Consider the following 15,924-nt stretch of genomic DNA (forward strand, 5'->3'; position numbering starts at 1 on the left):
TCCCTTCCTCTCCCCACAACAGATACCCTGTGAGGTAGGTGGGGCTGAGAGAGCTCTAAGAGAGCTGTGACAAGCCCAAGGTCACCCAGCTAGCTTCGTGTGGAGTAGTGGGGAAACCAGTTCAGTTCTCCAGATTAGCCTCTGCCGCTCATGTGGAGGAGTGGGGAATCAAACCTGGTTCTCCAGATCAGAGTCCACAGCTTCAAACCACCACTCTTAACAACTACACCATGCTGTCTCTCAATAGCTATTTTGCCTCCAGGAGTAAATGGCACACTGTTGTTAATCCTGGATGCTCCCATTTGGCTTGTCATAGCTAATATCAAGTGATGGGGATAGTAAAAAATAGTTTAACCTTTTGCTACTATGTGCAGTTTGGCTTACTTGCATAAGGTACGTGCAATGGTTTGTTCCCTAAGCACCTTTTTAGCAGTCATAGAATCATAGAGTTGGAAGGGACCACAAGGGTCATCTTGTCCAACCCCCTGCACAATGCAGGAAATTCACAACTACCTCCCCCCCAACCCCCATTGACCCCTACTCCATTGCCAGAAGATGGCCAAGATGCCCTCCTTCTCATGATCTGCCTAAGGTCATAGAAGCAGCATTGCTTACAGATGGCCATGTAGCCTCTGCTTAAAACCCTCCAGGGAAGGAGAGCTTACCACCTCCCGAGGAAGCCTGTTCCACTGAGACTCTGTTAGAAAATTCTTCCTAATGTCTAGATGGAAACTCTTAATTTAATTTTAACTCATTGGTTCTGGTCTGACCTTCTGGAGCAACAGAAAACAACTTGGCACCCTCTTCTATATGACAGCCCTTCAAGTACTTGAAGATGGTTATCATATCACCTCTCAGTCTTCTCCTCTTCAGGCTAAATGTACCCAGCGCCTTCAGTCTTTCCTCATAGGACTTGGTCTCCAGACCCCTCACCATCTTTGTTGCCCTCCTCTGGACACGTTCCAGTGTGCCTTCTCTCCTCTTGTGGTGATCCCTTGCTTTAGTGGGTGGGCCTGACTTGGTTGGTTTGTGGGGATGAGGAGGCTGTGGTGGACGGGACAGTCCTGCCTTGCCGAAGTTGGTTGGACTAGCTGTCTTTTGAGTTTTTCCTAATCTGTGTACAATTCTGTGTCTGTTTGAAGGGGAGGCTTTTGCCCAGAAGAATGAAGAAATCGTCTTCATTAAAAAGAAGACCTGTACTGATGTTCAGCTCAACCCAGGAGAAAACTACTTGATCATGGGGAAAGAGGCCTTGAAAACAGGACATGGAGCCAGTGTCAAGTAAGCAAGTTACTGTCCGTAGAGCATATTCCATTAGTCCTTTCCCAGGGCATTGGCACGAGGCACAAAGAATGTCTGCACAGACTCCTTGGAAATAAATGGCTATAGTAGAAGAGGCTCTCTGTGCTCGTACTAGTTCTGTTCATTTCAGTGAAGGGGTACAACCTCTTGCTGACATTGGTTGTACCCCTTCATTCAGTACTAGTGATACTGCATTTCTGATCTGCATGTCTGTGATTGTACCACCTAGAAACAGATTTCCTTTTCTTTCCAACTTAAAAATATATATATAATTTATATTTTTAAAATGCCATTTAGACTGTCCTCCATGAAAATGCACTCAAAGCAGGTTTAAACATTGTTCTAATGGCTTGTTTTGTATCCCTTCTGGGAATACACCACTTCGTGAGGGAGGTGATTAATTTTTCTCTATTAAAAACCATTCGTGTAGGTAGAAAACTAGCACATCAGGGGAAATGCTTCTAGCTTAGCCTTAGTGGGCTATCAGCAGGGACTGTTTACATGGTAGGAGGATGAGGCTGCTGGTAAATGAGATCAGTGGAATTAAAGATTGTTATGGCAGCGTTTTGCAAAGTTGAATGGTGATGGTAATATTATTTTTGAGATTGCCAAGGTATTCCAGTTTCTCCAAGACTAGCAGATCATGGGAATGGGAGGGAGAGATGGGAAGAAAAATCCCCCCTCAATGGAAATATAGGTTGTAAGAAGCATGGAGTAACAGGCAAAAATGGCAGCCCCATTCCAAGTTCTACCCCTCCATACATAGTACAGTTTACCCCATGTCCTTGCACAGTTTTGCTGTGCCTTCCCCACACCGGCACCATATCATTGGCTGCTATTTTTAGGGGTGGAGAAATGCTCTGTGGGCCTGGCTACACATTGCATTGTTTATGGATCTGCCCCAAATTCTATCAAACCGGTTCTGTGTTGAAACTTAATTCTAAGTCTCTTGGGGGCCTGATATGGATCAGGACAACAGCATTCCTGACCTGAAATGCCCCCCAGGGAGCTATTATTTGCCCCATAGGGGAAACTGACATGTACTGATGTGCCTACACATAGACTTCCCCAGTAAACTGCAGTTTCCCATAGATGTTTCAGGTTGGGAAAACAGCACAGGATAGCAAAGATTAAACACCGCTCTCCCTTTGTACCACAATCCCAATCTGAACTGGACCCTCACACACCTGAAAATTAAGTTTCAGAAATTACTGGGAGATCCAAACCTGGAACTCCCAGTGCGTGTGTGGTTTAACAGTACTCGGATGGACCCATACATAGTATAGTCAGGCCCCCATAGTAATGGTGATGACAGGTCACTATGTACATTATTACCTCATTATTGAAGTGGAGACCTTGACACAGGGTTGCCATTTTCAGTAGCAGTTTGGTGTTTCTTAGAACATGTCGTTCTGCCCTAAACATCTCAGTTCTCACTCTGGGTCTTTCACACCGCTACAAGGGAAAACAGGCACAAATTCTCCATCTTATATCCGAGTCTCCTTCAGTGATTGCATCATCCCAGTTCCGTAAAGGTAAAGGTCCCCTGTGCAAGCACCGGGTCATTCCTGACCCATGGGGTGACGTCACATCCTGACGTTTATGAGGCAGACTTTGTTTTACGGGGTGGTTTGCCAGTGCCTTCCCCAGTCATCCTCCCTTTACCCCCAGCAAGCTGGGTACTCATTTGACCAACCTCGGAAGGCTGAGTCAACCTTGACCTGACTACCTGAAACCAAGTTCCGCCGGGATTGAACTCAGGTTGTGAGCAGAGCTTGGACTGCAGTACTGCAGTTTACCATTCTGTGCCACGGGGCTCCCAGTTCCTTACTTGCACATTTTTCTTCTGTCTTTGTAGGTACCAGTATGCCTTAGATGGCAAGACCTGGATTGAGTGGTGGCCCTCTGCTTCAACTTGTGATTCTTGTCAAGATTTTGTGGATGCAATGGAGGAATTTGCAGATGATCTCTTTATCAGTGGCTGTTAAGATACCAGAGAGCTCCTGTAGGCAGTCTCTGGACCAAGGAGTCAAAGATCCCTACAGTGTGTATTTTATGCAATTCTCCCTTGACCGTCTGCGATTATCTTAGCTGATTGAACAGGGAAAACGGAATCTGTCCACATGTATAATAGCACTTATATTTGCCAGAAAATCCTTGAGATGTCTAGCTTTTTGTGTATGTGCATACACACACACACATACACACACAGCACCAGACTTACAGTTTGACAAAGACATTTGGAAACAGGTGAGACGGAATGGAACTGTATGCATACATAATAGTGAGGTGTAAATATTTCATAGACACTAAATCTGACCATCTTCTTTAGACAGAGACTGCAATAATCAACCAAAAAGAACTCATGTCTATTCAATCTGCTTTCCTCGTGCCTCAATAAAACTACTAATTATTGTTGTTCTGTTAGATTTTTATCCTTCTCTTCATGCAGGGAATTCATAGTGACATGTGCAGTTGTTTTCTCCCCATTTGTATCCTCATAAATATGTGAGCATATTTATTACTTATAATCTACCTTTCTCACTGAAACTCAAAGCAGATTACAAAATTTAACCATGCGATAGGAGCATATTTAAGTTGACTAACTCCAGTCATGGCAAAGAAGGGGATCTGAGAGAGGTTTCCCCCCATCCTAGTCCAACACTCATAATTATTGAACCACAAAACCTATCGTCTTTCGTATTTTGCATCTTATATTTGCTGGGACTATACAAAGCATCATACTGAACCATTGTTTTAGTTTAGAAAAAAGATGTGGGGGAATGCTCAAGGATTTGTGTACTGGCTAGTACTCAAGATCAACCACATTCTCCCCTCCCCCAGGTGGCCAACTTCTGGAAATATTTTAAAAGCAGCTTTCAATTGTTTTTGTTTGGTGTCTGAAGCGATAACATACATACTCATATAATCATTTTTTTAAAAATGTGCAGCCTTTCCCCTGGGTGTAAAATTGACTAGACCACAAACTGTTGGTCATCTGGTCTAGTAAATCTCATGCCTCCTTTAAATTCTATGGGATTAGAGGAAGCAGTGAGGAGAACAGAGCAAACAGGGTCCCCCCCCCCCCCCAGCAAGGCTTCCTTTTCCCCATTTTAGTTATCACTGGATCCGGGCTAATGGTGCTCCCATTTCCTCTGGACTTTGTTCAGAATTATTTATATGAGAGCAATAAAGTGTGAAAACTGTGGTCCCTGGACTCATAAAACCCATCCCTGAAGGCACCATGTAATCCATCTCTTTATAGCCCCAACAAGTGTGCATTTCATTGACTTTTAAAGCCAAGATAACTCTCTCAAAATGAATCAGTTTCCAATCTGACTTTGCATAACCCAAATTAGCCCTCTGGACTATTAAATGGTTGACCGCATCCCACTGGGCACAGCGGAACAGAAAATATGCATTTTAAGGTCTAAGCAGGGAACTTTCCCCACTGGACCCAGCTAGTGTGACTAATACTGTAGTGACTAATCTTGCTGCTCTGAAAGATGTGAGATGGGCGAGGGGTTGCAGTGTTTGAGATTTCAGAACAGTCATTCCTAAACTGCAGAGCAGGGCAGGCTAGCGTTCCATGGGAAAACAGCAAGAACAAATGAATAAATCAAGTAATCAAAGTATTAGTCCATAGAGGAGGCTTCCCGATGCATCTCTGGATGATTTAGTTTCCTGAGTGGAATGCCTGCGCCGAGCTTAGGAGGCAACGCAGCAGCTCTGCCTCCTAAGGAGGTTTTGGCCCGGCTGAAACCTCTACCCGGCGCCAAAAATCCATGCAACCCACATAGGGCTGCATGAGAGATACATCTCTTCAAAAATAAAAGGGGGCGTTCCCAAGCCGTAACAGCTTAGGCCACCTAACTGGCCCCTGGCCAGTGCCATGACACCCCGGGAACGCCTCCTGGGATGCCATTATTGGCCTTTGCCGGCGTCCAGACACTGGTGGAAGGCTCCGTCGGCGGCCGGTCCTTCACGCTGGCGCTGGGGCCACAAACGCCGCCGTACGCCACTCGGACACCGGCGCTGTGGGCTCTTTCACCGCTGCAGGCCTTCGCCGGCCTCCTGAGGCCTTTTGTCCTGGCCGCCGCCGGGGCTCAGGAATGCGCTGTTAGTGCTCTTGCCTGATGTCCTTGCACTGCACATCAAGGCTGATTGGGTTTGTTTTGCTGGACCATATGCGACTGAATTATCCAGTCATTCCAAATACACAGATGCAGCAGGATTTCCTGCTTGAAGCGAGGGCTGCCTGTTGTGTATCTGTGTGAGTCAATGCACACAGCTTGTTTCCAAGCAGGAGGCATAATAAAACAATGACTGAAGGCGGTGGACTTTTCTGGGGAGGGGGGTGTTAAACCTTACTCCAAAAGGAAAGCTTTGGGGGTGTTAGGAATGAAACGTGCATCTTTGCTATTAGAATGTGGGAAACACTGCTGCGGAATGAGAAACAGGAAAATAACAAAAGATAGCAAAAAAATAGCCTTTATCTATCTCCATTTGTATGCCAAAATGTATGCAAGGAGTTCATTGTCCGACACTGCCTCCCTCGTTCACTTCAATCGGAGGCGGGATGCCCATTCCATCACAGGCTACCTGTATTTGCATGGGTGCTCATAACAACGGCACTTGGCATTTATACAGCAAGTTCTAAATGTTCAAGCAGTCCTTGCAACAGCCCTGTAAGGTAGATCAGTATCATTTATCTCACACTGAAGATCAGCACAGGAGCGTAATCACTTCTTTAAGAGCTCACACTGAGTGTGTGGCTGCTGTGGAATTCGGACCACAACTTACTACTCAAGATATTTGGGACCTTACTACTAGTTACATGCAAATGCATGTAAAGAGGTCCCAGCCACTGATCTTTGAGTAAGAAAAGGGGCTTTGGTGTGTGTGCAGTGGGGGTGATTTCAAGCCAAGAAGCAGCTAGTGGGGAGAGGATTAAGGACCCCCCCACTCCGCCATATGAAGCCAGCTGGGTGACCTTGGGCTAGTCACAGTTCTCTTCGAGCTCTCTCAGCCCCACTTACCTCACAAGGTGTCTGTTGTGGGGAGGGGAAGGGAAGGAAATTGTAAGATGGTTTGATTCTCCTTAAAGGGTAGAGAAAGTCGGCATATAAAAACCAACTCTTCTCCCTTTTTCTTTCCAAATAGCCACCACCCAAGCTTTCATTACATGTTTGCACATGACATGAAGCTAGGCCTCTCGCCTTTACACTACAAGTAATACTACTTTGCATTTGTATAGCTCTTCTGACATGACATTGTTAGAATGCAACAGGCTTGTAAGGTAGGTCAGCATTATTATGGGGGCTGTTAGACTGAGAAAGCTGTTGGCCTGAAACTGTGGCTCAGTGGCAGAGCCCATGTTTGACTGGCAGAAGGCCTGAGATTCAGTCCTGACTATCACCAGTTGAAGTTTCTCTGGAATTGTGTTGGGAAGGGTTTTTTTCTGTGCTCACCAGATATATCCACATGTGCTTTGCAAGTTTAGACCTCTGAGTCTGTATGTTCTTCCTCTGAATGCTACCATTGTTACTACCATTTGCTTCAAGCCATAAAGGTCACTGAACTGCATGATGAAAGTCAAGCGAAGTTTTTGGTACTTTCCACAGTTGACCTGTTTCCTCTGGTAAATTCCATCATCCCGCCCTCAGTGAGGTCAGATACAACCCCAGACAGGATGTGGTTGGTACAGAAACAAAGATTTTGAAGCGCTCATCTACATACCAAAGCTGCATATTAATAGTGAGCTTTCGCACCTCTGGTGCTTCTGTAATGGAAAGGCAGGGAACATAGATTCAGTGAATAACATGAGGAATAAACCAGTGAATAAACCAGGGCCCTGCATGTTCTACTGCTGATCAACAGCCCCTCTCCAGCAGGTTCAATTTAATTTTTTCAGTGCTGCTTTCTGGTGACATTGTTGCTGATTGCTTTGATAATTCTCAGGTCATTTCTTTACCGTTATTTCATCTTAAATGTTATTGCTTTGTTGCTTTAATCCTTGGAAGCGATCTTTTTTTTTTTAATTTTCATTTATACTTATGAAATTATACATAACCTTGACAAAACACAAACACGTTACAGACATACAAAATCTAACATAAATTCTAACAAAATCTAACATGAAAACCTAACATAGAATCAAGTGTGACTCGTTTAACTCTTAAGTCTTCTGTCTATTAACATTCATTCTAGGTTATCCTCACGATAGAACTATTTGTAAATATACTTGTTATATTTGTAAATATACTTGTTAATACTTATTGGTAGCTAAAAGGCTTTCGCAGTATCACCTACACTGAGTACTTGAGAAAGGAAACTTCTTAATTATTTCTGGGTTATAATTTTGAACTACTATAATACTTATTTGCATATCCTATTAGTTACTAGTCAATGTTTTCTTCATTTATATATGGTCTGAATATAGTGGCTATAACAACATATTAAACTGTTACTAAACTATTGTTATTTGCTATAGTTAAAAAGTACACTTTTGCATATTCATATAAGCTTTCCATTTGCTTTGCCATTCTTCCATTGGTTTTTATTCAATAGATGTTTGGCCATGACTGCATGTTCAGCCACTTTCTCTTGCCAAGTGTCTATTTCTGGGGTTTCTTCCTGCTTCCACTTTGTCGCGAATACAATCTTGTGCTGAGAGTAGGAACTAGCATTCAGCTAAATAAATAAACATTAAAAAAGAACCCTCATTATATGCATAGGAGCATGTTTGCATGTGTTTTTTAATTTTTATTTGTAGCCCCCTTTTCACCCCAATGGGCTTCCAAAGCAGCCTACAACACCACTTTCCCCGTCTCCACTTTATTCTCACAATAAACACCCTGTGAGGTAGGCTAGGCTGACAGAGAAAGGCTGGCCCAAGGGCACCCAGCAAGTTCCCATGGCAAAGTGGAGATGCAAACATGGCTCTTCCATAGGGTTGCCAGGTCCTTCTTTGCTACTGGCAGGAGGTTTTGAGGGTGGGGTTTGGGGAGGGGAGAGACTTCAATGTCATAGAGTCCTATTGCCAAAGTGGCCATTTTTTCCAGGTGAACTGATCTCTATTGCCTGGAGATCAGTTGTAATAACAGGAGATCTCCAGCTAGTACCTGGAGGTTGGCAACCCTACACTTCCAGATCCTGACATGAAAACTGTTACAATACACTGGTGTGGCATACATAGAGAAATGAGATTTTTTTTTCTTCCTTTACATTAAAAAAAAAAATCCGAAAAGTTCCACACAACAATAAGGAACCTTATTGCCCTGGAATAACCATTTTATATGATCAAAGTGATCCCAGGGTGACCTCATACAAAATCAGCAACCCTTTTCTACCTCCTGGCTCTTCCTTTTTTAATTAAAGGGCAAACAGAAACACACTTAAGTATTGGAAACTTCTCAAGGACACCTGCTCGAAATCCTACAATAATCGGAGCCTTATCTCTGAAATCCCAGTGGCCAGAAAACGCTGGAGGATTATCTTCTGCTATCCTGGGTGGATTAGTGGACAGCTGCAATTCGAAGGCCTCCGTGGGCCACCACGGCAAAATGAGCCAAAATGTTTTCTGTTACAGATAAGAGTCGACTTAAAATGATAAAGAAGAAAATGGAGCAGATGGTGAAGTCATTGGATGACAATGCAAATATCTGACAGTCCAATATGTCTACCCCTCACTATATATTTTTAAAACTTCACAGTAAGAGGGGTAGGCATGGGGGAAATTATGAGTGCATTCTGTCAGCACTGCAAGTATCCATTGGTGGGGCTAGTTCTCAGTGGCTGACCGTCAGACATGGAACAGGGATGCTACTGAATTCTGGCACAAGCACACCTATTATTATTATTATTATTATTATTATTATTATTATTATTATTATTATTATTATGGAAAAGGGTAGGGGAAATACAGGAAAAGGAAACCTATATAAACATTACATATCTGCATGCCTGCACAAGTCAGGACATTTACCCAACACGGAAATATGGTTTATAAAGATGTCAAAATATTATCAGTTCTAGCCTTCTAAGGTAAGGTAAAGGTCCCCTGTGCAAGCACTGGGTCATTACTGACCCATGGGGCGACATCACAGCCCAACGTTTACTAGGCAGACTTTGTTTATGGGGTGGTTTGCCAGTGCCTTCCCCAGTCGTCTACTCTTTACCCCCAGCAAGCTGGGAACTCATTTTACTGACCTTGGAAGGATGGAAGGCTGAGTCAACCTTGACCCAGTACCTGAAACCAACTTCCATCGGGACTGAACTCAAGTTGTGAGCAGAGCTTTTGACTGCGGTACTGCAGTTTACCACTCTTTGCCACAGGGTTAGGAAATACCTGGAGATTTTGGGGGTGGAGCCTGAGGAGGGTGGGGTTTGGTGAGAGGAAAAACTTCAATGGGGTATAATTTATTTATTAATATATCCCGCCCTCACTCCCTGGCATGGCTTTTCTTATGTTCTTATGTAAGTAGATGCAGTGATCTCTCTGTGTGCCCATAGTTCCGAAGTTCGTTTATACATGGTAGAGTTGCCAATCTCCAGGTGGTGGCTGGAGATCTCCCGCTATTACAGGGGTGGGGAACCTTTTTTCCACCAAGGGCCACTTAGATATTTATAACATCATTCGGGGGCCATACAAAATTATCAACTTAAAAATTGGCTGACCAAACCCCAAGCAGGCAGCTGCCCCAGAGGACACCCCCCCCCCGGTGTGGGCAAGTAGGCAGGCATCCAACCAGTGGCATCTTGGGCGGTCCTAGCAGCTCCATAGCTAACGACTCTTCTGCAAGTGGGGGGGAAGGTTCCTTTTCTCGGCAAAACAAACTCACATCTGCCTTGAATAGAGGCTATTCCTGTCCTGGGAGGGGCGGATCACCAGTCTTAGATTCTTCTGAGCTAGAGATCTGCCAGGACCCACGAAGGGCCAGACCAAATGGTTTCGCAGGCCTTAAACTGCCCCCGGGCCTGACATTCCCCACCCCTGCGCTATTACAACTGATCTCCAGGTGACACCGATCAATTCACCTGGAGAAAATGGCCACTTTGGTAGGTGGACTCTATGGCATTATACCACACTGAGGTCCCTCCTCTCCCCAAACCCTGCCCTCCTCAGGCTCTATCCCCAAAAATCTTGAGGTATTTCCCAACCCGGAGCTGGCAACCCTAATACATGGGGAAAACAAATGCGGGGGGTGGGTTGGGATCTTAACCAAAGCAAGACTTCACCTAGAGTACTGTGTTCCGTTTTGGGCACCATAATTTAAGAAGCATGTAGACAAGCTGGAACATGTCCAAAGGAGGGCAACAAAGAGTGAGGGGTCTGGAGACCAAGTCCTATGAGAAAAGGTTGAAGGAGCTGGGTATGTTCAGCCTGAAGATGAGAAGACTGAGAGGTGATATAACCATCTTCAAGTACTTGAAAGGCTGTCATATAGAGGATGGTGCCGAGTTGTTTTGTTGCCCCAGAAGGTCGTACCTGAACCAACGGATTGAAATTAAATCAAAAGAGTTTCCATCTAGACATTAGGAAGAATTTTCTAACAGAGCGGTTCCTCAGTGGAACAGGCTTCCTCCAGAGGTGGTAAGCTCTCCTTCCCTGGAGATTTTTAAGCAGAGGCTAGATGGCCATCTGTCTTCTTTATTAAAAAACAGTCATAGACCAGCACAGCACAATTTACCATTAAAACCCTTAGTGTTACACTCTACCCACAGGTTAATACAAATAGTAAAAAAGTTGTTTGGACTCTTTGCAAACTATATAAACTATATTTAAAAAGGTAAAGGTCCCCTGTGCAAGCACCGGGTCATTCCTGACCCATGGGGTGACATCACATCCCGACGTTTCCTAGACAGACTTTGTTTACGGGGTGGTTTGCCAGTGCCTTCCCCAGTCATCTTCCCTTTTCCCCCAGCAAGCTGGGTACCCTATATAAACTGCCCATTAAACTATATAAACTACCCATTAAAATTATTGACACACCATTGTTCTCAGCAGCGTCTGGCGGATTCTACAGGACATGGCCATCTGTCCGCAATACTGATTCTATCACCTTAGGCAGATCATGAGAGGGAGGGCATCTTCTGGGCGTGGAGTAGGGGTCACTGGGTGTGTGTGTGGGGGGGGGAGGTAGTTGCGAATTCCCTGCATTGTGCAGGGGGTCGGACTAGATGACCCTGGTGGTCCCTTCCAACTCTATGATTCTATTCTAAGAAGTTCAAATTATAATCTTAGAGCAGCGTTTTCTGCTCTACGTTTTGAAACCATGCCAACGGCTGTTTTAGTTGGGCGGTACAAACAAATCCCCAAGAATCAACGTTTATGCATTTGCAATACCCATGTACAGGAGGATTTACCCCATCATTTACTCCATTGCCCACTCTATGCCCAGCACAGGACTAAGTGTCTGGATGGGCTACTAGTGGGTACAAACCTCCACTCAGAAAAGGAGAAAATCATATTCTTGCTGTCTGACTCCAATGAGTATATTTCTCATAGAACATCATTGTTTGCTCTGGCAGCAAGGAAAAAAAGAGCTAAGATAGTTAGCTCTAAAGCAGAATCCCACAAATTGAAGTGCCCTGTCCTTCAGTGTTAATCCTCTGAAGATGCCTGCCACAGTTGCTGGCGAAATGTCAGGAAAGAAAATTCCAAGACCACGGTTACACAGCCCGGATAACCTACAAGAACCAATGAACTCTGACCGTGAAAGCCTTCGACAATATTTTGCCCTGGTTGTCTTACAGAGTCCAATGAAGACAACTAGGAGGAGGTTAAAAAGAGCAACAGTTCTTTATTTAGCTAAACACAGACCTGGGGGTGAAATAACCCACAAATAAGATGTTCAGAGTTACTCACACCCGAAACAAAGGAAGCTTAGGATCATTTATGCATTTGCATGGGGCAGGCCCATGGCTGCTGACAAGCAGATTGATACACAAAAGCACCAATGCATATTAAGTGTCTACTTCACTCTAATTAGCATAGCCATAGATATTGCCCGAAGCCGTCTCTAAGCAAGTTCTAGGACGGCCTTGTGATCTTAGTAACTAGAAACCACATACCTAAAGATGAAGGTAATTCAGAGCTCTCTACCGGTGAAAGGCCGTACCAAGCACAGAGAGCATGATTTGTTGGTTCATGGCTCCCGGACGCCAACTTCCCAAAGCTTCCATGTGTGTGTGCGCAAATACATAGTGTTCTAAACCAGCCCTTATATCTGGGCATTGCAAAATGATGTTGTGTTTGGTGCTTCGTATCCATGTTCACCCTACTAGATTTTATTTTCTTGTACATGTCTTTTTTAAAATATCGTATTGCTTTGCGGACGATGTTTTGTGAAGGCCTGTGGCCACACACAAAGAAATCCCTCTCTCTCTCTATTCTCAGAAGACAATTCCCAGTGGGTCGCCGTGTTAGTCTGTCTGCAGTAGCAGAAAAGAGCAAGAGTCCAGTAGCACCTTAAAGACTCACAAAAATATTTTCTGGCAGGGTATGAGCTTTCGTGAGCCACAGCAGAGCTGCCAGAAAATATTTTTGTGAGTCTTTAAGGTGCTACTGGACTCTTGCTCTTTCCTATTCTCAGAAGTGGGCCACTTTCCCCTTGATTCATGCATTGTCTTGTCCCTTCCGCTCAAAACTGGAAATACTGTTTAGACGAGCAATATTAATAAAACACAGCAAATATATTTATGACAATCCCAAGGCTACATTGTCAGTGGCAAGATTTGTTTCAGTCCTTATATCCCTCCAACACTAGATATATGCTGCTCAAGATCAATTGATCAAGGAGCTTCTAAGGGATAAAAGGAAAGGAAAGGATATTTATGACAAACATTCCCATTTGCCTAGATTCTTGGTTATTTGCCCCATAGGGGAAACTGACATGTACTGATGCGCCTACACATAGACTTCCCCAGTAAACTGCAGTTTCCCATAGATGTTGTCGAAGGCTTTCACGGTCAGAGTTCATTGATTCTCGTAGGTTATCCGGGCTGTGTAACCGTGGTCTTGGAATTTTCTTTCCTGACGTTTCGCCAGCAACTGTGGCAGGCATCTTCAGAGGAGTAACACTGAAGGACAGTGTCTCATTAGCACATTATCTTGATACTTACAGGACAATGATTAGCACATTACCTTTGATACTTTTTGCCAGACAATGATTCAGCTCAAACCCAACCCCTTTCTGACTATAGATTACTCTTCCTACACCCTTGACACTGAGAGACACTGTCCTTCATGAAGATAATTCACAGTGGGTAGCCGTGTTAGTCTGTTTGCAGTAGTCAAAAAGGGCAAGAGTCCAGTAGCACCTTAAAGACTAAGAAAAATATTTTCTGGTAGGGTATGAGCTTTTGTGAGCCACAGCTCATCCCCTCCCAGAAAATATTTTTGTGAGTCTTTAAGGTGCTACTGGACTCTTGCCCTTTTTGACTACTACAAACAGACTAACACAGCTACCCACTGTGAATTATCTTCATGAAGGACAGTGTCTCTCAGTGTCAAGGGTGTAGGAAGAGTAATATATAGTCAGAAAGGGGTTGGGTTTGAGCTGAATCATTGTCCTGCAAAAAGTATCCAAGGTGATGTGCTAATCATTGTCCGGTAAGTATCAAGATAATGTGCTAATGAGACCCTGTCCTTCAGTGTGACTCCTCTGAAGATGCCTGCCACAGCTGCTGGCGAAACGTCAGGAAAGAAAATCCCAAGACCACGGTCACGCAGCCCGGATCACCTACAAGAACCAATTCCCAGAGATGCTTCAGGTCGGGAAAGCAGCAGGGGATGGCAAAGCTTCATCCCCCCTCTCCCTTCGCCTTGTCCGCCCCAGCCTCGTCTTTGCAAGGGGAATCGGGAGGCTGCCTTGCCGTTTCCTGTCGCCAGCCTCTGCGGCCCTCGCCGGCCTGCTCGCTCCGTCGCAGAGGCGGAGGGCCGCGCGGATGCAAGAGACCCACTGGCGGCGGGCCGGAGAGACCCGCAGCCCAGGCGAGGGGGGCTTCCCTCGGGCAGCCGCGCCTGCGTTTGGGGGGGGGGTGCTCTGCCGCCGATGGCCGGCCGCGCCGACGCCCCGGACCCCGAAGCCCTCTGCAGCCGCTGCCGGGGGGCGCTGCGGGAAGCCCTGCGGACCCGCTGCGGACCCCGCGGCCCGGCGCGGTGAGTTTCTCCCCCTGGGGGGGCAGGCGGGGCGGCTCACGTGACCGGGCTCGGGGGGCTCGGGGGTGGGCCAGCGAGCCTTGCCCGGGCGTGCACCGGCGTGCCCGAGCCAATGCAGGGACGAGCAGAGCCAGCAAGCGACCCTTGATGCCCCCTGCAAGGCTTTGCGTTGGCTTGGCCGCTCGTTGTCCCATCCGGATTCTCCAAACCCCATAAGCATGGGGGGCTTCGGGTTGCGTTGCGGGAAAACCGGGCTCCGCGGGGGAAGAGGGAGGCCCCAGATCGTGATCCAGGAGGCAGTTGATCTGCAGCTGGACTCGGAGGCCCTCATGGGCAGAAATCTCCGAGTCCCGGTTATACTGGGGGAGAGGGATTGATCCAGATTCAAGTTATGGCGATACATCAACGAGTTGTGCATAGCTGATTGTATTAAAAAAGGCCATTTCTTCATGGAAGGTTTCGCATTGGATTGGTCACTCTCTAGATGCGCATTTTCCCCATCTGAATGCTCAAAACTCTGCATGGCGGCTTATTGTTGAGTTTTGAGAATATGGATGGGGGGAAAGTGCATCTAAAGAGTGGCAACTCCAAGGCGAAACCTTCCAGGAAGAAATGGCCACAGACAGAAAGGCGACTCAGGACAGTTGCCGCTTCACCCAGTTTCTCCTATCGTTGTTTCTCGTTCACTCTGACTCTTAGCCCAGTGACCCAGTGCGCAGAGCAGGCTTGTCGCTAGGCAGAAATTCCTTCCCTGCCAGTTTGGAAGCCAATTATTACCGGGAGATCTCTGGGGCACGAGCCGCCGCAGCGGCGAGCGAGATACCGTTTCTGCACCCTGCAAGGCTTTGCATTGACTTTGCCGCTCTCTCGATGCACGTTTCCCCCATCCGAGTTCTCCAAACTCTGCCTGGGGGCTTGTGGTTGAGTTTTGAGAATAGGTGCATCTAAGTGCATCTCAAGAGTGGCGAATCCAAGGCCAAACCTCCCGTGCATAAATGGCATCCGAGAGAGCGGGCGAGGCTGCGGGGGAGGAGCACCGCGGCCGCCCTCCCTTCCCTGGAGCAGCGATGCTCCGCCCGTCGTGCATTTTTTAAGGTGCAGGGATTTCTGCCCGAGATTTGCAAACCGTCTCATTCGCCGTGGTGCATGCGTCTGCCGCTGCATGCCTGGTTAACGGCGGTTCCTGCAGCCGATATATTGGCATCATCATCATCATCATCATTATCTCAAGGGCAGGGGGATAAAGATGCTTTGGGATTTCCCTGACGCAGGTCACGCTCCAGCCTGGGAGGGGGATGCCTGGAGCATCCCGCTGCCTTAGAAAACTCAGGCGATCAAGCTGGTGTAGTGGTTTGGCTAGGATCTGGGAGGTAAAGGTAAAAGTCCCCTGTGCAAGCACCGGGTCATTCCTGACCCATGGGGTGGCGTCACATCCCGACGTTTAGCCGGCTACCTGA

General features: G+C 46.2%; 2 protein-coding genes across 2 annotated transcripts in view; both read left to right on the top strand.

The window, feature by feature from the left end:
* The window catches only part of C5 (complement C5), a 78,037-nt gene extending 74,735 nt beyond the window's left edge, over positions 1-3,302 (top strand). The window contains exons 40-41 of the mRNA XM_056860498.1: positions 1,143-1,281; positions 3,161-3,302. Of these exons, the coding sequence (XP_056716476.1) occupies positions 1,143-1,281; positions 3,161-3,290 (269 nt within the window). The 3' untranslated portion in view covers positions 3,291-3,302. The remainder of the gene's footprint in view (positions 1-1,142; positions 1,282-3,160) is intronic.
* Positions 3,303-5,220: 1,918 nt separating this feature from the next.
* The window catches only part of TRAF1 (TNF receptor associated factor 1), a 31,570-nt gene continuing 20,866 nt past the window's right edge, over positions 5,221-15,924 (top strand). Inside the window, exons 1-3 of the mRNA XM_056860144.1 lie at positions 5,221-5,343; positions 14,145-14,467; positions 14,586-14,820. Of these exons, the coding sequence (XP_056716122.1) occupies positions 5,221-5,343; positions 14,145-14,467; positions 14,586-14,820 (681 nt within the window). The remainder of the gene's footprint in view (positions 5,344-14,144; positions 14,468-14,585; positions 14,821-15,924) is intronic.

The sequence above is a fragment of the Euleptes europaea genome, chromosome 14 (genome assembly GCF_029931775.1).
Source record: "Euleptes europaea isolate rEulEur1 chromosome 14, rEulEur1.hap1, whole genome shotgun sequence".
Taxonomy (NCBI): Eukaryota; Metazoa; Chordata; class Lepidosauria; order Squamata; family Sphaerodactylidae; genus Euleptes; species Euleptes europaea.